This window comes from Olea europaea, chromosome 3 (assembly GCF_002742605.1).
Source record: "Olea europaea var. sylvestris chromosome 3, O_europaea_v1, whole genome shotgun sequence".
Taxonomy (NCBI): domain Eukaryota; kingdom Viridiplantae; phylum Streptophyta; class Magnoliopsida; order Lamiales; family Oleaceae; genus Olea; species Olea europaea.
In genome coordinates, this window is record NC_036239.1 from 2,849,782 (window position 1) to 2,876,952 (window position 27,171).

General features: G+C 37.3%; 3 protein-coding genes across 6 annotated transcripts; 2 read left to right on the forward strand and 1 right to left on the reverse strand.

Annotated features, from left to right (window-relative positions):
• The first annotated feature begins 898 nt into the window (after positions 1 to 898).
• LOC111381988 lies at positions 899 to 1,697 on the forward strand. The gene has a single exon (XM_023005847.1). The coding sequence runs from the start codon at positions 914 to 916 to the stop codon at positions 1,466 to 1,468; it is 555 nt and encodes a 184-aa protein (XP_022861615.1). The 5' UTR covers positions 899 to 913; the 3' UTR covers positions 1,469 to 1,697.
• Positions 1,665 to 9,672, reverse strand: LOC111381970 (zinc finger CCCH domain-containing protein 5). 4 transcript variants are annotated; one of them, XM_023005814.1, is made up of 10 exons: positions 9,118 to 9,672; positions 8,421 to 8,570; positions 8,188 to 8,331; positions 7,842 to 8,000; positions 5,565 to 5,657; positions 5,429 to 5,461; positions 4,455 to 4,571; positions 4,061 to 4,135; positions 3,674 to 3,897; positions 1,665 to 2,925 (listed from the first exon to the last, which is right to left on the reverse strand). In XM_023005814.1, exons 1-10 carry the CDS (start codon positions 9,526 to 9,528, stop codon positions 1,974 to 1,976), a joined length of 2,358 nt encoding a protein of 785 aa, XP_022861582.1. In that variant the 5' UTR covers positions 9,529 to 9,672; the 3' UTR covers positions 1,665 to 1,973. The 4 variants fall into 4 exon arrangements, with proteins under 4 accessions (XP_022861582.1, XP_022861590.1, XP_022861596.1 ...); XM_023005822.1 differs by having other exon boundaries at positions 8,188 to 8,325; positions 9,118 to 9,671; XM_023005828.1 differs by lacking the exon at positions 5,429 to 5,461 and having other exon boundaries at positions 9,118 to 9,671.
• Positions 9,673 to 11,481: 1,809 nt separating this feature from the next.
• LOC111381995 (NADPH-dependent pterin aldehyde reductase) lies at positions 11,482 to 16,114 on the forward strand. The gene is made up of 5 exons (XM_023005852.1): positions 11,482 to 11,827; positions 11,926 to 11,995; positions 13,818 to 14,011; positions 14,879 to 15,051; positions 15,840 to 16,114. Exons 1-5 carry the CDS (start codon positions 11,546 to 11,548, stop codon positions 15,907 to 15,909), a joined length of 789 nt encoding a protein of 262 aa, XP_022861620.1. The 5' UTR covers positions 11,482 to 11,545; the 3' UTR covers positions 15,910 to 16,114.
• The last annotated feature ends 11,057 nt before the right edge of the window (positions 16,115 to 27,171 follow it).

Sequence of the window (27,171 nt, forward strand, 5' to 3'; positions counted from 1 at the left end):
TAAATCACCAGCTGCTGCCTGTTGGAGCTTGGGCTGTTGGTATGATCCTCTTCCGGCGGCCGTGATTCCGCCCTCCGCTTCCTTGCCGGTGGTGTTCTGAGAATCATTTTCTTTATTTACCTACGTTTCAATTTTTGGGAATATTACTTCTGTATTTGTCATATCAACCGTGAAACTAGGGTTTAATCACCGCGACCGTGTGTGAATTCGAAATTAAGAGGCCACCAATATGATTTTTCTAGCTTTTTGGATGGTCCAAACTCCAGCGTTCTGACACCAAATACTTTCTCCCTTTTTTTAATATAGGCGCCCGTTTGACAACAATTTTTCGACAAGAATGAATTTTTTAATAGTAATTTTTTAACGAATGTGTAGGTAAAACATAGAAAAATTTTGAGTTTAGATGAAAAATATTTTATTATGAAAATATATAGAAAAAATGAGTGAGAGAAATAAAAACAATTTTAAAAGAATGATTACCAAACGGAGAACAATTATGCATAAACTTAATCCATCTTTAAGGCAAAAAATCAACTCCAACCAGCTTCTTATACAAAAAATTGTAATTAGATAAGGATTTTGTACTGTTCACTTGATCCCAAGTACTTATTTGAGCCATATGTAAAAATAAATAAATATTTTTGAGATATCGAGTCGAGTAATGGATAATATATTTCAAATATTTTATTAAAATCTGCCCAAGTATTGAAAAAAAATGCTTTTAAGCATATCCAATAGTGCTAAGTCAAATAATCAATAATATCAATCTTTTATTTTTCAATCAGGCCTAATCGGCAGTGAAAAAGCACTAAACTCGACCAGGTGGGACAAAAATTGAAATGGCAACTGTCAGAAAGTTTGAAAAAATTGATGGGTTATTAAATTTAAATTTAAAAGGTAGATACCACTACCAATGCCTTCCCCAACACAAATCCAAAGTAGCAAACTCGGGCATTTTACATCCCCCATACTCTCTAGCAACTTAAGAAGCCAAATGAAGGTGATGAAAGCCATGAAGAAGCTCAAGTTCTGGACAAGAAAGAAGAGGAAAAAGAAGACTTATTTCTTGGCAAATCCACCTCCACCTTCACGTCCACCACCGCCTCCACCACTTCACTGTAGTTGCCATTGGCAATGCCACCACCATGTTCAGCCTTCTGCTCCACCCCTACCAGAGTGGCTCAACTACAAGCAATCCCACGAGGCCCTTTTAATATCTGAAGTCAATGCATCTTTTTCAGGCTCGTACAATTCAAGTGAAGCTCAATTTGTTCCCCAACAAGAAGATAATGATTCTGAGATCTGCTGTGAATATCCCACTTCTTATCAACAGTATACGATCCCAAATCCAGTGTACGGTATTCCTGCTGTCCATGAATCCAGAAAGGAGAGGGCTGGTGGAGTGTTCGGATGTGTGTTTAATATTCTTGGCTGCATTTTTCAATGTTTCAAGCCAGCTAGCAAATAATCCATCCCAGTGTAATGTTTATGAACCAATTCTGGAAGTTGTCAATCGAGGAGCGTGTAAACATGACTCCCAGAATGGTTTATGTTGTCCGTTTTAAAAATAAAAAATTTAAGATCTCATGCATTTGATGCCACATATTTAATAATCCCTCTAGTGATGGTTAGTGATTTTCACTTGTAAACGCCATTTAAGCAACTTCAGCCGAATTTCCACACATTACTAATTATCCGAAAAAAAAAAAAAAGTTCAATACAAGGATGAAGAAACCAAACAAATAATCAAACACGGATGAAGAAACCAAACAAATAGTCAAACTGAGACAGGACAATTCTCCTAGCATCAAATATTCTTCCATGCAAAACTCTGTTCTCTATCATCTGATCAAAACCGTGAACATCCACGAAAACGTTGTGAGGTGGAGATTCAAGGCATTCACCATATTGTAAAGCCGGGGAGAGGCTCAAGGAGATCCTCGCCATGTGACTTTCTTCTAGATGTATCGTGCTTAAAAGATGCCCTCATCGGGTTCCCAGCGGCCTCTTTTGTCAACATCTTCTCCATAGTAAGTATGCGATTCTTTTTCCTCAGGATACTGAACTGGACTTTCAGAATCAGAATTCTTGTCAGTATCTTGCTTGCCTATTGATTTCTTAGGAAATCGTTTCTCAGATCTCAATGGTCCAGAGCTTGAATCAGAATTAGAATCAGAATATTTATAATTTCGATCATAACTGTCGGATTTTCTCTTATCCCCACAGTTTGAGTGCTTTTTATGAGCCTTTTGTGCATCAGATTCTGCATCTTCAGATTCAATCGCAGTCATTGCTGATGCCCCATGATCATCACAACAATCACCGTTCAACTCATTGTCATAGTTTCTGCTTCTATCATCCCAACGATCGTCTAGCACATCGTGACGTCTTGTACTTCTCATTGTGTCACTTCTGCACATAGTTGTGTCTCTATTATCATCCAGCCAATCCCTACTACAATCTTTATCCAGGATTCCAGATCTCCTCTTTCCATGTCTTCTGCTCTTCCTTTCATGTGCAAGGTGACTACCTTTGTCTCTGTCCCAGTCTGACAAATTTACATTGAAATCAGTCTCTTCTGTGCTTTGCTTGTCACTTTGATCACCTTGATATTCCAATTTTCCATTACGGTGGTGTCGAGAGTTTTTGCTCGAGCTGTCAAAGAGCCCACTTCTACCGCTGTCTCTGCCCAACCTATCTCTATCAGAATCATAATCGCTAAATGGGAACTTGCCACATGGCGTCTTTCTAGAACTTGATGTGCCTTTACAGTGTTTTTCTTCAAGAATTTCTGGCCTCTTTTTATCAGCACTTCCATGCCGGAATCGAGGCGCACTTCTTCCGATGTCGTACTCATCTGAGTACTTTCTTGAGATTCTTCTTGAATAATCAATTTCTCTTGATTGAGATCTTTGATAGTGGTATCTGCCAAAATTTCCCAAAAATAATAAAAAAATATCCGAAAATTCAAGTGAGACCAGATAACAGGTAACAACTTATTCTTCATTAATATCTCGTGACAAGGTTAACACGGCTCATAATTCTAGAAAACAATAAATAATTTACGCCCATCATGAAGAAGACAAACACCTGATGTAGCAATCAAAACTAAACCATGCAGAAAGTTACTGATTTAACATATGAAAAACAAACACTACAAAGACACTTAACACTAGATTGACTTGTGTTGTGTACGATACTATACTTCAAAAATAATGAAGAATATTTTCAAAAGTTTACTCATATTTCTTACAATTGAAGGCCAAAGAATATTTTTGAAAGTTTACTCATATTTCTTACTTACAATTGAAGGCCAATGACCACATTATTCAACTCATATCAAATATAAACTGGTGCTCTTTTCTGGGTGCAAATTACCATAACGAAAAAGGGACATAGTTGCAATTTATTTACTCCACCAGAGAACTTCAATTTAAAATTATTTCAATGTTAGTAGGCTGGGCGCAGTTCAGGTTGAGCATGGTAAAATTACACTCTATTCACATTTAATTAGGTTTTCCTATAATCAACTAAACTTTGGCAAAATCAAGTCTCGAATCCAACATGAGAGGGTCAAGTGTTTTTCAGAATAAATGGGCTCAATTGACAGCTGCAGTAATAACTGAACGTGGTGGGTTTGCAGTACTATTTATCGCCAACATTGCATGCCTACCTGTCTTCGTCATATGTCGACATTCTGCCAGAATTACAGTGCAGTCTTGGGCTTTCATTCTCAGTCTGTTTATTGTAACCAGATTCATCTGAATAACCAAATAAAGCAACCATCTTCTTCACCCAAAATTTTGGGGGCGGTTTATCCCAATCAGCCCATTCATAATCTCCACCAGGATTACGAAAGCAGTGGATAAAATTGCACGCGGTTCCACGTGAACATGACTGCCAATAAATACATATATATAATATGAGGATACTTGTGAGCAATAACAATTTAAAGAAATCTGCACTCTTTGCAGCTCCGCCTCCAAGGGAAGGGACTCTTGTATACCAAAAATTCGTAACTTCAAAATAAGATGATTTTCGCTTAAAATTGTAACTATACCTTAAGCTTTAATTTCATGAACTCCCCGCATATAGCAATCTTCCATCTAGTTAGCCCAACATACTCACATTGCACCTATCAAGACAACCAGGAAATCAATATCAAAAATTAGAAGAAGCAACATGCAAACTGCATGGTTTATTAATTCAATCACCCATGCCAACCAGCATAAAGTACAATCATTATAACAAAAAAAATAATAAAAAAAATAATAATAATACTCAAGCACACACAATTATATTATAACACCTCAAAAACTTTAGCAGATATTAAAAAAGAAAAAAAAAATGATTCACACATCACCAGGAATCTATTAAACAGGAAATTTATACAATAAAAACAACAATGAGAGAATAAAAAATTTCATTTTTGCACAGAAAAAGGAAAGCAATACCCGTTTTCCAGCAAAATAACGACCATTTATTGAATGATAAGCCTGCACAGCAGAATCCAAGGACTTATAGTGCACATATACGTTTCCCCGCAAATGAGATGAACCATTTCTGCACACCTGAGCCATGGCCACTTAATTGTCATGCATCAGCATTGCAAAGGATGATCCAAAAGCTTATTATTTACTTCAGTAAAATTGCTATTGTATTCTTGGTTTAATGCTATGGCTTTTACTCGCATAGACGGGTTGCCTAATTTTAAGTTGCTTTCCTGTATTAATCGATAATACACTGCCTATGTATTATTCGTGATTAATAAAACATTTGATTACCTATCAAAAAAAAAAAAAAAAGAAAAATTGCTATTCGAACTGAAATTCAAAGTCATGGCACCAGACTAGTAGCTCAGGATAGAAAATTTCATGTTTCAAGTCTGTCAATATAATGGACCACATAAGTGAAGGGAAATAAAAGGACTAACGCTGGTCGACTGATGGGGATCCTGTTAGATATACTATACGTAGACTTTCCAAGTTTGGATTCTTTCAGGAAAGTAGGGTTTATTTTATAGATGTTCTAGTATCTTGTGTTACTTCAATTAAGTTAGTTAAAACCTATATAAAGATGGCCACGTATTGCATTTGACAGACTTGATTATTGTATAAAAATAAAATCTCTCCAATTTCTGCTTCTCTCTATTCTCTCTCGTCTGTCTCTATAAAAAAAATTTCCCCTTCCCTTCCCTTCGCTTCTCCTCTCCCCTTTCCCCTTCTTCTATAATTCAAGTTCTAGTTTACGACCATCTGTCATCACTCACCCTGTTTTGTTATGAAGAATCAAGCTTGATGCCTAAAGATTTTGCATCAACCCAGCTTTATTGCAAAGTGGATTGTTTTCATGTTTTCTCACAGGAAAAGATGAGCACTGATGAGTTTAACAACAGACACAGGAAAGCAACCTAATTTATAGCTATAACCTGGAAATTGACATCGTTGAAGTCTGACACCCTCTCCAGGAGCATTGCAGCCCATATCCAAAACAATAAGGGAGAGCGAGATATTTAAAAAAAAGGACGATACAGAAGAAATTTATTTTTAAGGAAAAATGGCTACCTTGAAATTTACAAGCTCCCCAAATTTCAAAAATTCAGTGTGTACATCCTCGTAAAACTCTTCATAAGCACGTTCAATCTCCTCATCAGTATACTGGCAAGCAGGAAAAGAAGGAAAAAAGGTTGATTGTACAAAAATACGCATAGAACTCAAAAACATTGAAGGACGCTTGCAAATGAAAGTCATGCAGGACAAGATGTGCTAAATGAGCCAAATCCAAAGAAAAATAAATCATATAAAAATGTTTATTGTGTCGAAAATTCTCCTCAGTCCTCACACAATAAAATTTCTCAACACTCACACAAGTAAAGACCGTATTGTATGTTCCACACTCATTGCCCATTCTTCACGAGTCAGAATACACATAGCAGTCGTACAGCATATTGCATTTAAAATTTTCAAATGCGTGGAGGCATGTTCGCATACCATACATTCTTCAAACAGATTCTTTTATTAAGTAAAATAAAATATTATTACAGGGCTATATGTGACTTCCGCTTCCCTTTTTAACCATACATACCCTACATTTACCTACAAACTACTACAATGCAAAAACTTAGTTCTATGTGTAATTGTCTTAGAGTGGCAAAAATTTCATTTATACCATATTATTCCTGGAATTAGTAGACATTTGTTACCTAGAGAAGATAAAACAGAGAGAATCAAATCTATATACAGTCCCTTCATGTCTAACTAACATCAAAGGAGTGAGGTACTTCAAGAGGTAACGAAGAAAAAGAAACTTTTGAATAAAACAACTGAACTAAACTCCTGTTTCCAGTATATTTTGAAAAAAGTCATGAAATGTCAGCAGGTGAACAATTTATATATACCAGCAGAGCCCATGAATTAATAGAGACAAAGTCTCTCAACCATTGTGAATAATTCAATTTTTAGAGCTCCAGGCTCTACTCACCATGAAAACTTAGCAACGTGACCACGTTCAGTTAAACAACACTTGCTACAAGAGAAGTACATCCAAATAACAGATAAAAAGTGAGATTGTAAGCAGCCAAGATACACGAATTAAAAAATTAATCCATAACATAAAAAGGACCCCAGTCTACAGCCAAATAACAGATAAACCATTGCAAGTCTAAGCATTATGACATCCTTTAAGCTTTAACATTTAAAAAGTCTTACTGTGTGAAGGCATTTTACTTTGGACATGTAATCGAGTTTCATTTAGAACAGCAGGTCTAGAACAAGATTTTAGTCAAGACAGTCTGAATTCTTCCATTATAGACAGAATAAAATTACTTCAGCGATGTCTTTTGCCTCTTATTAATTGATAGAACATAGCAACTGATTATACACTTGCACTTACAGTCAAGATCAAATTCTTCTCTAAAGCATTCATATAAGACAAGATCCTGTAGTTTGCACAAGCTCAAACCTTAAGAAGTAACATCTATCACCGGAGATCTCTGACATCCTTGATATAGAAGCTCCCAATTATACTAGCAATGGTCAAGGAACTAGAATCCATTTAGGGTTTAAAAAATAAATAATAATAAATTAATAAATAAATAAAAAGGCATATAATTAATGAAGTACCAAAAAGTGTTCAAAAATATCAACATGCCTGACTAGCATCATCAGGAGAAAACTTAAGTATAGTCCAAACTGAGAAGATATGTTTAAATAACCATGATAAACCTAGAATAAATCCCAAAATAGAGGAAGGATATGCATGATACAGAAAAAGAGGAAAAAAAATAGTTACTTGGAAACTAAAAAAATTATAAACTTAATAATCAAATAATCATAACGTTTTAACATGCAATAATTGATGCTCATGTTGGAGAAGTAGGATACAAAGTACTACATCTTTTGAGGGGAACTCTGCAGGGAACAAACTGCGCACCGTCTTTAATTCAGAAAATTGTTCAGATTTAATCAAGCAAGGAGCAGAAAAAAATTGTTTTACAAAATTCACATAACAACAAATAAATAAAATTCTAGAAGAATAGATTAGATAAAATTTATCGGAGAGCAATGATATAAAGTTTGCACTCAAGTGCACAAAAGGATGAGGAAGTGAACTAAAACAATAATCATAAGAGAAAATTTAGAGAACCAATGGATGAAAATCAATCATCTTCATGTATTGACACAGTCTAGAAACAATATTGCAGGCATAAACATCTTTTCTTTCAGGCAAAAAGACAAGAAGACAAGGCGAAACAGAACAGAAATGAGATCATAAATTATGTAATTGTGCGCAAATGGTACAGATCAGGATACTAAAGTCACATGAAGACTTCATTAACAGACCTCGAGCCCCTCATCCTGCTCCCAGGATAGGCCAGGGCCGTTGTACATGTTCTTGATAAGCAATGTACAAGACTTATCAGGGTAAAAGTGAATTCTGCTGCAGGATGATCCAAAGCGACAAGCTCCTGTTTTGAGGTGGAAAGGACAATGAGCTTTGTCCTGCCAAGGAGATGATAAATAGATGAGATACAACTGTCCCCGGGGAAGAGAAAAAAGGGGTTGGCATGATGCAGAAGAAACAACAGAACTTCTCAAGGCACGGATTCAGAACTTACAGGCACATGTACCATGTGATTACCACAAATTTAGACATAGGGTGAGGAAAAAAAAATCAAGGAAAGTCTACCTGCTCTGTTCCGAAGTTAGGAGTCTGTTGGGCAACATTTTCTAATATCTGTTTAGCTGAAAGAATAGGTTCATTCTTGTAATCAGCAAAGGCTTCTGATTGCGGAGGGAGGGGGTTTGATGTAGGTCTGTTAGGATCCTGCAACTTTAAAGACATTTTTAAATGTTTGTCCATTTGATGGGGGAGAAAACATCAAAATTTTGGAGAATGGAGTGTAAAAATGTATCAAAAACCTCTTTCACAATCTGCAGGTCTGTGTTGTTCTTTTTCACCCTGACTTTCTTCTTCTTGACAATTATCTCATTTCCTTGCCAGATAATTTCAGGGGGCCCTTCTTCCACATATTCCCAACCATCTTCGTCGACTTCATCCTCATATCCAACCTGCTTAAGTAATTCAGAATACACTGAAAGCTAAGTAAAATTATTACATACACACGTGTATGAACATATGCAAACAGGGAGATGTCTTCACTATATGCAAAGGAATTTCCTTGTTCACATCAATGGTAAAAGCTTTAGACTAAATAGGTAGAAGACAAATATCAGAAGTAGTAAATTGCTAAAGCACCCAGTCAGGATTTAGACAAATCACATCTAGTGCACTATCCTAGTTTATGCACGTGAAACCTGGTAAATGATCAACCTTTCTTTATACCACCAAACATCTAATTCTTCTCAATTTTCATCTATGCTAACATTGTCAGTCTGTACAGCAATAAACCTCAATTCCATTGTCTCATACTATATATGTACTCCCTTTTAGGAAGAAACACTCTGATACACCCGCCAATTCAAATCATCAAGTGTTTCGTCCAACTGACGTGCAGTTTAATCCCACTTCTGTTAACTAAGCTTCTCCAGTTTGCATTCAGTAATTAGATTGACATAGAATAAAGATAGATATAGAAAGATGGTCCAGAGTACATACCTGGCTTTTTTTCAATTTTTCTTCTTCTTCAAGAGCTTTTCTCCTCTCCTCTTCTTCGGCTTCTTGAGCTCTTTTTCTCTCCCATGCTTCCAGCAACATCATCTCTCTCTCCTCGAACTCTTTTCTCTCTCTTTCAGCTCTTTCCTTCTCTCTCTCCTCCTCAACCTGAAGCTGCAGTTGCACAACAGGATCATTGAGTTGGGCCTCCTCATCTCTCCGCTCCAGCTCGGCCAGCTCCCTCCGCTTCTGTTTCCTCTTCTCCTTCTTCGCCGCTTTTCGCCTCTCCTTCCGCTTCGCCATTAGACGTCCCGATTCCTCATTATTGTTGTTAATATCATCATTATCATTTCCGTTTTTGGTATGATTATCATTTTCTGCTTCTTCAGGGATTGCGATCGACTGTTCAGTCATCGACGTTACGTTCTTGTTCTAGGGTTCTATTGCCTGGGGACTTCAATTTTTCCGTTCGTGAACCGTGACTCTCTCCGTTTATTGAGTCGTTGACAGGAGATGCCTCGGGGCTAATTGCAATAATGTCGTCAAATTAGATGGGCTAGTTGCCAATTGTTCATATTTCCGATGCAAGGTGAAATAGACAAAGACATATCATAAGAAGTAAATAATTCGTTTTTCATGTAAAATAAAATTAAAAAAAAAAGGTTGAACACTAATATTGAGGGCGCCCATCACCTCGTTCTTGGAACATCGTGAAGAAGGTAGATAACGAGATGTGTCCCTAAAAAATCAGGAAATAAGAGTTTATTCGTACACTGATGCTCATAAAGAGTTAAATTTCATATTTCAGGAATCGAATCCTTACACTGCGATTGTGAGTAAGACTGAAACTACATCACCCATATCCTTTGCACCATTGAAATATGCCTGAGGGAGACCTTTTTCAAGTAATAATTAGAGGAGCTAGTTGACAGCTGTTCATGCTTAATCGCTTGCATCATATTCAACTAATTTATGTCTAATTATGATAAATACACAATCGAGATACGTTAAAATAAGTAAAGATGAAGAAAGAAAAATACAATAAAACGTACCACTCTAAAAAAGTGGATTGAGCATCCGACTAGATGGGATTGTTGGTGATGTCTAGGGAATTTGGCGTCGCTATGCTTGAAGATGAGATGGATCCCAACGAGTTGAGTGAAAGTTCAATCATAAGAAGGATGAGGATGTTGGAGATATTGGGATTTGAAAAAAAAAAAAAAAGTTTCCCGGAATGTGCTTATAAGGTTCGGTGGAGATTTTTGTCAATAAATAATAAATAAAAAATAGAGTTATGGGCAAAATTGGAGTGTACACTATGTTATAGGTATTGGGAGAAGGAAACAAGTTTTCCTCTTCTAACCTTTTTTTTTTTTTTTTATGAAAATGCATCGACGGTAGGGTTAAGGTCTTTCCTGCTCAAAAAAGTGCTAGCATTGTCGAATATGCACACCACATGGCGAGGCATTAAATAAAGCCAATGATAAATGTGATTCGCGTGTAGAGTCGAAGTCGTACAAGAATTAATGTATCATGACATCGAAGGTGCTAGGGGTGATATATGTTGCACCCATTAGAAATCTAACACATTGTGAACAAGTAGTCAATAGTGAAGAAAGCAATAAGACATAGAATCGAACAAAGAGATGGACCAAAATATATTACTTTCAAATGGATGACAGTTGTCTTATGAGTATGAGGTCTAGTGATGGTAGCATAGTTGATTGTTGGGTTCCCATGGTGATGGTCGATGAGTATTTATGATCTGTTGACTTTTCATGTACCAAAAGGTGAAATCTCACGAATATTTGATGATTGATTGATGATATATCATCATCATGCAATCGATTACAAGAACAATATACAAAACAAACAATGCAAAATCATGTGACCCACCATTCTCTACCATCATATCAATAATATTCATCGGACCTTTATAAATACGAGATAATTTTTCATTTCACTCGTTTAATAATCATCAACCATCAAAAAATTTTCTCACCTTAAATTTTCTCTCTTCTTGCACCTTCTTTATAGATAGTCACTAGAATCCATCATTGTCATCAGAAAAGCTAGACATTCGATTTCACAGAATCACTCATGAACATTATAACATCAACAACGATCTAACAGTATAAAGTGAAGCAACGTCGTTCGAAATTTCCCATATATCAAATTGACAAATCGAATTGTATCAAAATATCAATGTTTGGTAAAATTGATATCCTAGGCACTACTGCTATCCAGGAAAACTGTCAATTCAACCTATCTTTGAAAACATTCCAGATTAATTGAGAGATTTGGTATCGCAATCTTTCAAAAATAGTTTTTTTATTTTTTCAAAGAAAAAAATAAGTATTTTTTTAAACCGCGGCCCCTTCTATTCCTCAAAGCAGCTACAGTCGCAATTTAAAGATAGAAGTGCAGCGACATGACTACACCGCCATTGCCCCCAGCAGCAAAAGCCATGAACTTCGTAGGAGCTGCTGCAGTGGGCGCTCAGAAAACGGTGCTAATAACGGGGGTGAGCAGAGGTCTCGGCAAAGCCCTAGCACTAGAACTGGCCAAGCGCGGCCACACTGTAATCGGCTGCTCCCGCTCTCAGGATAAGCTATCCGCACTCCAGTCGGAGCTATCCTCTGCGTCAGCCTCCTCCGCGTCTTCCGATGCCAGCAAGAGTACGAATGAACACCTTGTCATGAATGTAGATGTGGTAATTAGTTTTGCATTTATAGAATTTCGTTTCTGTATGCGTTTAATTGATTTCGGTGCTGATATAACTGTCTTTGACGCGGGGGTTTAACTTTGTAGAGGTCTAATAGCAGCGTCGAAGAGTTGGCACGCTCAGTGGTGGAAAAGAAGGCCTTTCCTGATATTATAGGTACATTTGATTCAGAATTTTATATATAATTGGTTGTTATTGAGATTGCAGAATGTTCATAGACATGTTTTAGGGGAGATATTTTAGTGGCACAATGCCGCGAGCTATGGATAATTCAATGTAGTGGTTGTTAAGGTTATATAGTTTGTTAGCGGATAAGTTTAGTTTGTCAGATTTTACTAAAAGAATTTGGATGCTATAAGGTTATCTCGTGCTACTTTACAATGATGGTATTGGTTGCACAATATAGAGATGGAAATATCTGGGAACAATATCATTTGGGGAGGTTTTTGCTGTGGATTAACATCATACTGTTAGTAGGGATCAACCACTCAAGCTCAAGCCAAACAAAGGAAAGAAAGACATATATAGGGACGGTAGATAGACTAAGTAAGATGACTAGCTTTGTCTGACTGGGTATGGTCCCGGCTTCACTGCCCTTATTATACTTTTGGCTCTAGCCTAGAATAGAATAAAGTCCCAGTGCAGAAGTATAGAATTCAAGTGAAAAAGAGTTAAATCCCCAGGTACAATGTAAGTAATTTTCGAAGGTACATTAGGCATTATCAAAGAAAATAGAACCATGGGTTCTATTCACATCAGTTGATATAACTGATTGATGAGAAGTCTCTGTAAAGTTACTATGCCAATAGTCTTATGTGAATATTGCTCGTCTTCCTTCTCAACTCAGTTTAGTGTTCAACAGGCTTTTCAAACATTTACCCCTGAAGTTGTATTCTTCATGCAACAATGCAATGAAAGAGAAAAATGTCTAGTTTCAGTTAGTGGAGGAAAACAAAACAATGATTTAAGAGTGGATTACTACTTACTGAAGATTTTAGATTTTATTTTTAGCCCTTGTTTGAGCCACATTATATTCCTAAGAATGCATTTTTGAATAGTGTATTGATGCAAAATGTGTGGTTAAAAAATAAAGAAAAGTTTTGGATTTGCGTGTAATATTATTTTATTGAAGAATGTGTGGTTAAAGAGATGTCAAATCACTGTTTAAGAATGTTTTTTTTTTTTTTTTAAATGTGGCTCAAACATAGCCTTAATTTTCCCACTGATGCCCTAACTTAACTTGCCCCACCTTTATTCCCTTCCTTATCTTTAGAATGACATATGATAAGCATTGCTTCTTTCTTTGCTACGAGAGTGAAATCAAGCTCAAGCCAAACAAAGGAAAGAAAGGCCGATCAAGTGAAGGTAGACTAAGTAAGGCGACTAGCTTGGTCTGACTGGGTATGGGCCGAATGCCTTCTGTGTGTAAGGCTTAGCTTCCCGATTCACCATTTAACTCCTCTTGCCGGTCCATCTTCTCCAAGCGCATAAGACAACTGTAGCAGCATGGCTAGCTCGGGATAGCCGCCATCGGGAATGCTACATGTGGGGCCTTACCTGTGAATGGTGTTGAAACCTAGCCCTGTATAGCATAGGAGTGTTGGACCTGCAGGTTATAAACTGAGATTTCAACAATCTTGTGCTGCTTGCCACCCTTCTTTGAAAACCATTATAGTTTTAAGGGTACCACTTCTTGTGTTTTGTGATAACACACAGCTGAATTAGACATTTTGTTGATGATGTTTTTTCACTTGCACATTTCTTTATTTATATCATATGAGAAGCTAATATGGAGAAGACATATGCCCTGATGTCTTAAGGCATCAACCACCCTATATTAAGGGTAAAACGGTTTCCTTCTCCCTTTTCCTTTGCAAGTGCTACAGGAGATTCATGTTTATCTAAATTGCATTTTAGACATCACTTGGCTTGTCATTTTACTAATTGATGCTAGATCTAACACATGAATCTTTTCCAGTGAACAATGCTGGCACAATAAATAGGAATAATAGGATATGGGAAGTTCCAATAGATGAATTTGATGCTGTCATTGATACTAATATCAAGGGTATAGCAAATATGTTGCGTCACTTCATTCCCCTTATGATCGAGAAGAAGCAAGGGATAATTGTGAACGTGTCATCTGGATGGGGAAGATCTGCTGCTGCCCAGGTAATTTGGAATATTATGTTTATCTTTCTCCAAATTTATATCTTGTGCAGTTTATTCTAATCTTATGAAACAATATGTCATTGCAGATAATTTTATACTGCTTGATATATTAGATACAAGTGTTCTTTTAGCTGGGGGTCTTGTTATCGTTAACAATATTAGTTGATAACTAATACTAGGGTGGACACGGTCTAGTTATATAAGAACTGGTCAAATTTGGTTTCTTTTCACACAAAATGAGTCTGATGTCTATAACAGAAGAAAATTGAACCAGACTGAACTGGAGAGTTGAGCAGTTTGGGGCTTAAAAGATGGGCGAGATTAGGTGTGGATGGGTCCATCATAATTAAACCTACCTACCAATAAAAAATTTGACATATCAAAAAAAAAAAAAAGGAAAAAGAAATCGAGAAAACCTGTTAAGTTAATTGTTATATTATTCACTGTTGACTCCAAATACTGAACCAAACTGTCCAGTTCCCAGTCCAAGACAGTCAAAATATAATCTGTGTCTCTTACTTCTGAGGAACTAACAACACCATCCAGTCCAGTTCATCTGCTTTCGAGTTATATTTTCGCCTACCCCTAAGCCCTAACTAACACTATACTAGGATTTAGAATAATTTTCATTGCATTTCCAATATGTCGATATTCACAGGCTTGATGCTTTTTGATGATTTAACTTAAGCTGTATGTTCTATCGATGTGGTGGAGTTTATGTTCTACTATTCTCACCTCAACTTGCTTTTGATATGAGTGATGATCCAGATTTATAGTTCAAAATCTTAATTATTGAAGACCTGAGCTTTTGGTTCCTCGCCTCCTGGCCATGTTAATTACTTGATGAAACTTTATAAAATCTTACAGGTAGCACCATATTGTGCTTCAAAATGGGCAGTGGAGGGTTTGACAAGGGCAGCAGCAAAGGAGTTACCCCCTGGAATGGCAATTGTTGCGCTTAATCCTGGGGTAATAAACACTGAAATGCTTCAATCATGTTTTGGCAGTTCAGCTGCTCTGTATCAAACTCCAGATTCATGGTATAAATTCTCTCTCTCTCTCTCATGAATTTGGAGTCGTGCATCAGTACGATTTAGTGAATTAAAACTTCTTCCGTAGTTTCAGAATTGGTTGTTAACTTAGAAACACCAGTCCTATCCTAATATACAAATCTAAGGATCTGAAATTGCAAGGTTCATTAATTTTTAGGCATAAATTTGACATGAAACTGATCGTTGATTAGTTATTTTGAAAATTCTGCAGCATACACACCTTTTAGTTAGGAGATATTTTTCTTTTACAATAAAATTACTAAATATAAGGGATATACAAGTGATAATATTGTGTTTGCCTTCTCGAGCAATGAAGGTATGTTAGAGAACTAAATTAAGAAAATTAGTATACTGTCAAAGTCTCTCTTTTCTTTTAAATCATTAAACAAGGGATTCTTCAATTATACTTTCAAGCAAATAAATTTACTATGATCTTTCTGAAATGATGGTGTTGACCCCATGGCGGTTTGAGAATTTTTTTTTTCTTTTTCTAAATTTCTGTTTTATCAAAATCAGGGATTTCAGGTTGAGAATTTCACTTACTGCTGAAGTGTACATGTTCTGCTTTCTAAGCCCCTGTTTGATGGCCATTATTCTGAAAAATTGATATTTTAAGTATTGATTTTTTGAAGAATGCGTGGTTAAAAACTAGAGAAGGCATTCAGAATTTTTATAATGTGAATGTATGGTTGAAAATGAATACAAGAATTAAAGAATTTTATTTTAAAGAGAGACAAATAGGGTCTAAGTTAAGTTTTTCACCTCATTTTCAACAGGGCTCCAAATGCAGCTACAATGATTCTTAATCTTACATCGGCGGACAATGGGGCGTCCCTCACTGTATAATATATGACATGCACACATTCACAGCTGCAGATTCATTGACATGAGGAGCTTTCTGCACATTAGATGATAATCCTTCTTGCTGTTTAACAGTTGTCAATTGTTGTCATGTTGACATGAGGAGCTTTCTGCACATTATATAATAATTAGCTTTCTGCACATTAGATGATAATCCTTCTTGCTGTTTAAAAATTGTCAATTGTTGTCATGTATTGCGAACCTTTATTAAGCCAATCACCTCGAGCCCCCGTTTGGTACTCATTAAATTACATTTCGTTTTTCTCTCTTCTATTTTCAACCACACAATCTTCCATAAAATAATATTACATGTAAATTGAAAATTTTTCCTTAAATTGAAAATTTTTCCTTCTTTTTCAACCACTCATTTTTCAAAACAACACTATTTCATCCATTTTCGTTCCCAAAAAGGGGAGTCGTCGAGTTGAGGGTTTAGGGCTAAACAACAAAACCGTCAAATCGCAAATTTTAACTGAAACTGTTTTCTTAAAACTGTTAGCTTGGTTGTACGTGGATCTGTCAATGTTTTGATTTTGAATCGAACCAAACAGCTTCAAAGTTGTTTGGTTTAAGTTTCAATTTTTGTCAATCGTTTCAAATCGTCAAACCATTTACAAAAAAAAATAATAATAATAATAATAACTGAATTGAAAATAAATTAATCTAAATTCTATGTAATCCAGTTAAAACTTAACACATTTCAGTTAAAAAAATTTATAATTTAATTAATCTCAATTCGACAATTATACATCTCAATTAATTAATTAATCATATTCAAATATTAATGAGTCATCACAACTATGAATTAAAAACCCTAAAATTGGGTTAAGTGTTGAATAACTGATGTTAAACTATATTCATTGATTCTCCATTACAATTGAACAGACAATAAAATCTAGATTTTAATTCAAATGTACACATTTCATTTTCTTCTAATATTTTTCTCAAATTTTACTTAAATTCAAGCTAGATTACAATTTTATTTTTTATTTTTGGTAATTGTTTTTACATTTTTATTGGCAGTTATGTTGTTTTGTTCTAATAATTGTCGATCTTCCTTAAAATAATTCGCCAATGTTTAGATGAAGTAGAAGTTTTGAATGATTCACAAAAAGTCATAGTAGCTAGGTACTATTGTATTTGAAATTTTTTATTCATTTTTTATTATTAATATTTTATATCATTCAACTATAATCAATGAATTCATGCACTATATTTTTATACTTATGAAGAAAATGAATCGCGTATTACAATTGCAGAGGACGCCATAAGTATCGACTAAGAGTTTAAAAAATTTATGTCGTGTTGTTGCATCATAATGATTATAATTATATAACTTTGATTTGGAATTTTTTTAATAATACAATTTATGTTTTAACATAAAATTTTAGACTAATATTTATGATTTAACATATTTAATATATATTAATTTATTATTATTATTTTTTTGTTAAACCGTGGTTTTAAATCAGACCAAACCGAAAAAAATGGTTTGGAAAAATTTCAAACCTCTTTAAATGATTTGATTTCAAATATTGTCTCAAATTGTTCGAATCGAACTGTGTTCACCCTTACGAGAGTTGACTTGGTAGTTGATGGTGTCATGTTGGGCCTATTGACACATAAAAATTCAGCCCAAATGAACGGCCCAAGGAGTGAAACCCAATTAGAGGATCTCCAAATCAGATAGCCCAAAGAACGAAACACAATCAAACAAATCAAGATGAAGGCCCAAATAGAGAGGCCCAAAAACGCGGTAACGCCATCGCCCAAGCTTGCAAGTCACCCAGAATCTGAGCGAATGGAGTGCCATACAGTTGCCCAGAGCTGTTACTCTATTCTCGCCCAAACCTTCAAGAGCTGTTACTCTATTCTTGCCCAAACCTTCAAGTCGTCCAAAGTCTAAACAAACATAAAGCGTCGTAGTTATCAAGAAGTGCAGTTATCAAAGCAATTATTAAAGCAGCCCTATCACGTTTCACGATTCAAGGAATTCAATCGAAAGTGGTTGAACGACGAAGAGTAATGGCAGCAGTTAAAAAGGCAGTTTTTATGACAAGTTGGCCATTACGAGGAAAGTGGGCAGTTATAGGACGATCAAGCAGTTTTTAGGGCGGTTGATTACAAAGAGATCGTCCATGAAGTATAAAAGGGAGAAAAGACATAGAGTAAAGGACCGAATCAAAAACTCTCGAACAGAGAACACGTAATTTTAATTTCCTTAACTTAGACTTAAACACTTTTCTTTCAGTAACTCGTGTGCTTGCGCCCCTTGGAGGCACATTGTTTTTAATTTCCAATTGTAAAGTCATCGCCAATAAAAGAACACCCCTTTTTGGGACTTTGTCTCAAGATGTTTGTCCCTTACACAATCGTCTGATCCTTTTTAATTGTTAGCGACTAACCCGTGCGAAACAATTTGGCACGCCCGGTGGAACAATGGTGTTTGGTGTTGAAAGTACAAAAGGTGAAACAATATACCTCAGAGATTCGATAAGGAAGCAGCAAGTCAGGGAAGAATCCAGTCTGTGATCGAGCGATATGAGGAGCAGCATGCCTCTCCACGAACAGATGGATAGAATCAGAGCAGTAACAGTCGTTACGAACCAATGACGGAGTTGAGTCCTCGAACCATGCATGCATTACTTGGAGAACTCACACAGGCGTTGTTGAACAGGTAAATCTTCGAAGTATTCATAATATGGAAAGATTTACCCAAAATGGGAATGCACACTATGACAATATGGCCAAACAACTAAATACTTTGAACGAAACAATGAATAAGTTAGTAGGCCAAATATGTCAACCGGTTATACCTCTTGCAAATCACTTTCAAAACAGGACAATTGTGGGACATAATCCCTCAGTCCTAAATCCGAATCAAGGGGTAGAACCACTTTCTGGTCCCTCTACTTCAAACCAAGGGGGTACTGCAGTGCCAAATCAGAACAATGGTAGTGGTACGCCCAACTTGGGGGGTAATCCAAACATAAGAGATAATGTTCTAAACAATGGACAGCACACCCCACGTGTTAGTGAGGGAATAGATGTTCAGGCTAATGGTAAGGGCCCTAATTATGATAATTTTGTTGCCAATAAAGGAGCAAACATCAGGCCTCATGCAAATCAACCGGTTAATCAGCCTGTAGGAATTCTATATGATCCCAACGTCATGTTGAGAAATCAGATTATGGAAATCGTACAGGATCAGATGACTTTTGGGGTACGTCCCGTCATTAGGCCGACGTACACAAAGCCATATCCTGATTGGGTAGACCAAGCATATCCATGGCCTAGAGGGTACAAAGTGCCAGAATTCTCACTGTTTACCGGTTTAGGAGAGGTGTCTACTCTAGAACACATAGGACGATTCACATTGTAAAGTGGTGATGTAACCGATTACCATAAAATGAGGTTTTTCCCTAGTTCGTTAACAGGAGTAGCTTTCTCCTGGTTCATTAACTTGCCAGTGAACTCTGTTTAAACATGGCAACAATTGGAACAGTTATTTCACGAAGTAAGTGTTTTGTACCTCTGCCCGAAAAAGAATTTGTCAAAGTCGCTCAGGGCTGATTGAGCTTTGATTTAAAAAAGAAATTCTAGGACAAGAAATTTTCTGACCTTTTCCAGTTGAGTGCGAATGTGATTAGGTATGAACGACTGATAAGAGAGGAAGAATAGATGAAAAATTCTAGTGAAGGGACTTATTACAAAGACCTAAATTTTGATGTTCATACCATCAGTGACGAGTCATACGACCAGGCCGAAATGTGTTTGGCCGAATTGATCAAAGGAGATACATATACTTGTCCCATAATGGCTAAACCTAGACCATCGGGCAAAGATGAGCCCATAAAAGATGGAAACATAAAGGCTAGAACGTTCTCGTTCGATGTAACCAAAGCTGACCTTATATTTGATAAATTATATATGGGATAAGCAGATAAAGTTGAGCAACAAGCATAAATTGCCAAACCCTGAACAAATTAAGGGTAAAAAATATTGTAAGTGGCATAATGCATGGTCACATTTGACTAACAATTGCTTGGTTTTTCGCCATGTATTGCAGGATGCCATTGAATCAGGACGAATTACGTTCGATGATAAGAAAAAGATGGCAGTGGATGAAAATCCTTTTCCACAGCCACTTGGAGTGAACATGATGACATTTGGATTCAAAAACAAGTTGCCGAAATTCAAATTGGTCGTAGATGATAGAGAAGAGGACCCTAGACCATATCCCAGTGTCTTTGAACGAATCAAAGGGAAAGAACCAAAAAATGACGAAGACGTCCTGTGTGCAAAATGTAAAAGAGAAATGAAAGGCAATACGGAGAAACCAGGGATATGGCAGCATTCCTATCGCCCTACCTTCTTCCCAAACACTCAGCCTGGTAGAGGGCGAGGTACATCATTCTACAGAGGACCGCCCTTTGAGAGGCAGTTCAGGCCAGCAGATAATGGAAGAACATTCAGGTCGCAACCTCGTCAGCCAAATGTATGGCATTCATTCCAGTATAATGCAGGAAGGGCAATACCCTTCGACGAGATGACTAGAACCCAACAAAGGCGTTTCCAACGAAATTATGGACGGATGATGAGGTAGCAACATGGAGTGCCACGTCCTAAAACGCCTAAACTACTCAAGGTAGCCAATCAAAATGTCTTCAAAAATAGTGAAGAGACCGGTACAGATAAATCAATGAAGGAATTGCCAGAAACTTCTTCTGGGAGATCAAAGTTCGAGCGAGACAGAAGGGATGGAGAAGATCAAGATCAGCCCCTTATCACCCAGTTTGGTACGTTACCTCCTGTCGTGGCCAATAATTACTTACTGGCCAATGAATTCAAGAATAAAGAAAAAGAAGAAGAGAGGGAGGACAACGAAGGAGAAGCTTGCGTGCTGGTATGTGAAGAAGGTCATACTTCTAGAGAGGCCTACAATGATGAAGAGGACGACGGGATGACAGACATTGAAAAAGAAATCGACCTAGAAGCAGAAAGAAGAAAGAGAGGAGTATCTCGCAATACTCTGTTGAAGCAACTACATCGAGAGGGAGTTCGCGAAGTAGACTTGTTGGGGGAACCATCTGGGCGTCCTTTTGATTTCTACGTACTGTACGGGACACCCAAAAGGAAGAAGAGAGTGCCTCGCTTTGAAAAGTATGGGTCACCTCCAAGAATAATGCCCCCTCCCAAAGGTTGGGTAACTGATGAGTAAGCATTAGAAAAAAGTAGGAAGGAAGTTCAGGAGATAGAGGATCAGCGTGATATACTGCACGTCGCTTATCACAGGGGGATAATTCGACAGAAAACAAGCAGGAAGTAGAAATAGAGGCTGCCGAAAAGGTTATTTTTAAACGGTCAGTCATGAAATTGACTAAACACTTGAGACCATTATACGTTAAAGCTCTAGTTAACGGCGTCCCAGTGGCAAAAGTGCTTGTCGACAATGGAGCAGCTATAAACACCATTCCATCTAGGATGATGAGGAAGTTCGCAAAGACAGAGGGTGACATGATTCCTACAGAAGTCATCTTCACTAGCTTCAATGGAGGAGCAACTTCAGCTAAGGGAGTTATGCCATTGGACATAACTATAGGAACGACTACTAGGACCACTGTCTTCTTTGTAATAGATGGTCCTACTAGTTACAATGTGCTACTAGGAAGAGATTGGATACATGGAAGTCGCTGTATACCCTCATCGCTCCATCAATGCCTGATCTTTTGAAATAACAAAGGCGAAGCAGAGGTGGTACAGGCCGATCATAGGCCTTTTGTCGCAGAAGCAAACTCGGTGAAAAAGTTCATGTACGAAGGAAACTATGGACCTGTCAGGGTAGTACAAGATGGGGAAGAAACTCAGGTTGTCGCGCAAAGCAAAGAACCGTTCTCAGTGGACGCACTCACTGAAATGTTCAAACAAATGAGGCCAAATATAGTGGCCCTGGAAGAGCCAGTAATTAGCAAAAGAATAATCAAGGAGTCTTGAATGAATTCTATGTTATAAAAGTAAATGGCCAACATTCAGGTCTTCAAAGCCAGATTGATGGCTTTCAATAAGGAATGCAATGACAAGGCGAAAGAAGAGACAGCCCTAAAAGCGCTGAAAGACAAGTTGGCAGTATTCGAGTTAGAGCAAAGCATTGGCCGAGAAGTCAACAAGGTGGACTGTTTGGAAGAGGAAGTACTTACAAGGGAACTGGACGACGAAGTGATGCGGATCGCCAAACCTGGATACGCTCAAGCACAAGACCCTCTGATCAAAGTAAATATTGACAATGAAGGAGAAGATCGCCCAACATTTATCAGCCAAATGCTCGATCCAGAGGTTAGTAACAAATTAATCGCTTTGCTAAAAGAGTATAAAGATTGTTTTGTTTGGGACTATGAACAAATGCTTGGTTTAGATAGAGACTTGGTGGAACCAACTAAGCCTAATTTTAAACCTCATAGGCAACCTCTTAGGCGTTTTGCTCCTAATGTGCTCCCTGAGATTAAGAAAGAGATAGAGCGATTATTGAAAGCAGATTTTATTAGAACAGCCAGATATGTCGAATGGTTGTCCAATATCGTGCCAGTACTAAAAAAGAATGGTAAACTAAGGGTGTGTATAGACTTTAGGAATTTAAACATAGCCACACCCAAAGATGAGTATCCAATGCCCACGGTGGATTCTTTAGTAGACTCGACTGCCGGACATGTCATGTATTCTTTCATGGATGGGTATTCAGGATACAATCAACTTTATATAGCTGAAGAAGACATACACAAAACTGCCTTTAGATGCCCTGGTCTCTAGAATGTTTTGAATGGGTGGTTATGCCTTTCGGCCTAAAAAATGTAGGGGCAACTTATTAAAGGGCAATGAATTTAATCTTTCATGATATGATATGCAAGTTTATTGAAGTGTATGTAGATGACATAGTAGTCAAGTCCATTAAAGAAGAGGACCATTTCAAACAGTTAAGATATTCGTTTGAGCGAATGAAGCAATATAAACTAAAGTTGAATCCCTTGAAGTGTGCATTCGGTGTTAATGCAGGGAATTTTCTTGGTTTCTTAGTATACAAGAGAGGGATTGAACTTGATAAAAATAAAGCGAATGCCATTTTAGAGGCCAAATCACCTAACAACAAAAAAGAATTGCAAAGATTTCTAGGCCAAGTAAACTTTTTAAGACGCTTTATTTTTAACTGTGCAGGGCGAACTAAAATCTTTTCGCCGCTCTTAAAGCTGAAAAATAGGACGAATTCGTCTGGAAAGAAGAACATCAAAAGGCTTTTAAAAGTCTGAAGACATATTTATCAAGTCCACCAGTGTTGGTGTCATCAATCCAAGGACGGCCAATGAAAGTGTATGTATCAGCTGAAAAAAAAATCAATAGCTGGAATGGTGGCACAGGAAGACCAATTTGGTGAAGAAAGGGCAATTTACTATTTAAGTAGACGGTTAACGATATGTGAATGTAATTACTCTGTTATCGAAAAATTATGTCTTACATTGTATTTCACATGTACAAAATTAAGGGCTTATTTACGGCCTGTAACAGTTTATTTAATTTCTAAAATAAATTTAGTTAAGTATATGTTCTCGCGCCCTATTTTACACCAAAGGGTAGGCCTTTGGGCATTAATTTTATCAGAATTCGAAATACAATATATACCTCAAAAGACAGTCAAAAATCAGGTTTTGGCTAACTTTCTAGCCGATCATCCATGCCTTGACATGCCTGAAAAAATCGAACTAGAAATCAATTCGTTCGAGTTAAAACCTTGGGTGTTGTATTTCGATGGGTCAAAAACCTCTAAAGGTGTAGGAGTAGGAGTAGCATTGATTAATCCTTTAGAGATTTGCTACAAGTTCGCATTCACTTTAGACAGAATATGCACCAACAATCAGACCGAATATGAAACCTTAATTGTAGGCCTAGAACTAATGATAGATATGGAAGTAAAAAATGTGATCGTTAGGGACGATTCTCAATTGGTGATCCATTAATTGATCGGTGATTTTAAATGCCAACGTAATTCCATTATAAGTCAATATGAGATCGCCCATGAATTATTAGAGGAATTCGATCAAGTAGAATTTCAATGCGTTAATAGGATATATAACGACGTGGCAAATGAGTTAGCCCAAATGGCCTCAGGGTACTCAAAGGTTTTGAATTGGAAGTCTACTTGTGAGTATGGAATCATATTGCCCGTGACTCAAAGAAGGGCAAGAAAAATTGAACGTCACTGCATACAAGATGAAAATGCAATGGATTGGAGAACAGAGATTAAAGGGTTCTTTAAAGAACCTAATGGAGGGATTAGTAGGAAAATGAAGCCGTGTTTGCTGAACTATACACTAATAGATGAAGAGTTGTTTAAGAAACGCTCTGATGGTGTATTACTAAAGTGTGTAAGCTTGCAAGAAGCCAAGACGATCATGGCTGAGGTGCACGAAGGGATATGTGGAGCTCATCAAGCTGGCCAAAGGATGAGATGGTTAATTATTAGGAGTGGATATTTTTGGCCAAAGATGGGAGAATTATGTGTTCAGTATGCAAAGAGTTGTTTAGCATGCCAAAAACATGGTCCAATACAAAGGGCACCAGCACAAGAGATGGCACCTATTATTAAACCTTAGCCGTTCAAGGGTTGGGCGATAGACCTGATAGGGAAGATTTATCCCCCATCGTCCAAGCAACATACTTTTGTTATAGTTGCAAAGAATCTAAAAAATATCATCAGAAAGATGATAGATGAAAATGCTAGAAATTGGCACGAATGTCTGAACAAGGCCTTATGGGCTTATAGGACATACCTCGGTCAAGTACCAAGGATACTCCTTTCCAACTTGTTTATGGACAGGAGGCCGTTTTTCCTATGGAAATCAACGTGCAATCTATTAGAGTGTGCTTGCAACATAAGTTGAATGATGATGAGTATGCCGAATCACTAGTTCAAAATTTATTGGGGTTAGACGAATTAAAGTTGGATGTCTTAGATAGATTGCAAGTTCAAAAATAAAGAATGGCTAAGTTTTATAATAAAAAAGTCATAGCCAAATCGTTCAGCCTGGGTGAACTAGTTTGAAAGACGATACTCCCTTTGGATAGCAAAGATCCAAAGTAGGGGAAGTGGTCGCCCAATTGGGAAGGACCATACAAAATATGAATAGATAAAATCATAATCAAATATGTTGAACGATTAAAGGATAACAAGGTCAGAGCGAAATACGTTCAAATGAAGTCCTTTATTATCAAATGTTCATTACAAAAATGCAAAATACAAATAATGGATGCTCTACAAAATACAATTAAAAGTAAGCTAATCTCCCGGTTGATAGCTGAATAAGCCTCATATTGCCTTCCTAAATGCATCGCTACAATGGTGGGATCGCCGAGTAAGAGGGTGGACTGGCATCACTACCTTCCTAAATGCATCGCTGCAATGGCGAGCAAAGAGGTTGAGAAGCACTCTCAGCAAGCAAGTTGAGAAGCACTCTCAGCAAACAAAGTGGCCCGCAAGCATCCCAAAAATTGACTTCTATCATCGACTCCTTGTAAAGGACAAAGAGACGATGGGAAGAACTTCGATGGTAAAAATTTCATTGCTGGCCAGAAAATATTTCCTATACTTCCCACACCAAAGGTGATATCAAGGCAAATAGTAAAATGGGCGGACTAAATAGTCCATTTTCGGATCGGATTGATTGTCAGACTGCCAAGCAATGGCAGCAAATTAGTTTCGAAGAAGAAAATGAAGATGAAGATGGAAAATGAAAAATGCGAAGCATTTATAGGGGGTGGAGATGAAGAGACAGAATATGAACAACCACATTTCTGCCTAGTAAATGGAATTAAATAGCCCAAAGTTTTGGGAAAAGTGGTGAAAATATCAAAAGAAAATGGACAAGATTTTTAGCACAAAGCAGTTAAATGCTTGAAGAATTGACGACTAAAAACAAATGTCAAATAAATGCACAAGAAGTTAATATTCATTAATGATGAATAAAGTTACAAAGGGAAAATCAAATTACAAAAGAAAAAAAGACATCATATGTCTTAATTACAGTCCACCCCATACTGAACGAATTCGTTCTCTAAGTTTTTCCCAATCCTCGTTCTGTCGAGAGGAAGTGATGTTCAATTCGGCTACGACATCATTATCAACTTCCAACTTCTTGTACTGCTCGACCAAGGACTTAGTTCGCTCAATTTCCTGGGAGGCGTTGCACTTTTTAGCAGCCATTCTCGCCCTGCAGTCGTCCATTTTGGCTTGAAGTTCCTTCATCTGAGCAGCCAAATTAACCATCAAAGAGTCTTCAACCATGACTTCGGAAGAGATTTCTTTCAACTCGTCCTCAGCCTTGTTAATCTCCATACGCAAAGACTCTTTCTCGGATACAGTTCGAAGATATTGAGTACTTTTGGCCTTTAGTTCAACATTCTTGGCCAGCAAAGAAAGGACCTCGGAGTGGATAACCTTCAACGTCGCTTTAAAATCGGCAGAAAGATTGAGCGACGGAAGCATCAATGCTTGCTCCAACTTCGCATTCAAATGCTCAAGTTTATTCTTGTGTCTGGCAGAACTAGCCCTTCCAATGTCCATATCCATGAAGGACACGTACTCAAATATCGACTCTTTGAGGAACTTCAAATCTTCCTCTGAAGAAGTAGCAGGACGATCAGATGGAGCAGGGCGAGACGTCTGGACTTGCTCCCAGGAAGCGAACAAGTCTTGGATAGAACGCACAATCTTGTCAGCATCCTGCAAAGAAAGTTGCCAATATTAAAGATTCTCACTACAACGAACAAGATAGAAATAAAAGTGAAGCAAAGATTACCTCATCAACAATCGTGGAAGATGGCATGTCCTCAGCCAAGTCTACCACCAACGACTCCTCCATTCGTGAGGACTTCTCCTTATCTGAGCGAGAAGATGTTGCCACAACGGGCGGACTCATAGGAGTATCTGCAAAACTCAAGAGCAACAAATCAAAAACCAACAGCACAAGCAAAGGTAAGACATAAAAAAACTGAATTACCTTCTACTTCGATGTTTGGGGGGTTGACGTCCTGGGAAGAAGGTGGTTCATCCATGGGTTGTGATGAGGACTCTGGGACTGAAGATGTCTCTTTAAGCGTAGCCCCCTCATCAACCGGTTTGGATGAAGCAGCCTCAGCGGAGGATGATGGAGCAGGAGCTGTCGATGCCAAAGCCTTTGAAGGAGAGGCTGAGCTTTTCTGAGA

Coding starts and splice junctions, on each gene's coding strand:
- LOC111381988 (XM_023005847.1), top strand. CDS start 914: ATGCCTTCCCCAACACAAATCCAAAGTAGCAAACTCGGGCATTTTACA.
- LOC111381970 (XM_023005814.1), bottom strand. CDS start 9,528: ATGACTGAACAGTCGATCGCAATCCCTGAAGAAGCAGAAAATGATAAT. Junction 8,001..8,187: donor CTAACTTCGGAACAGAGCAG/GTAGACTTTCCT, acceptor TCTCCTTGGCAG/GACAAAGCTCATTGTCCTTT. Junction 2,926..3,673: donor TCGACATATGACGAAGACAG/GTAGGCATGCAA, acceptor AAATTTTGGCAG/ATACCACTATCAAAGATCTC.
- LOC111381995 (XM_023005852.1), top strand. CDS start 11,546: ATGACTACACCGCCATTGCCCCCAGCAGCAAAAGCCATGAACTTCGTA. Junction 11,996..13,817: donor GGCCTTTCCTGATATTATAG/GTACATTTGATT, acceptor AATCTTTTCCAG/TGAACAATGCTGGCACAATA. Junction 14,012..14,878: donor GAAGATCTGCTGCTGCCCAG/GTAATTTGGAAT, acceptor AAAATCTTACAG/GTAGCACCATATTGTGCTTC.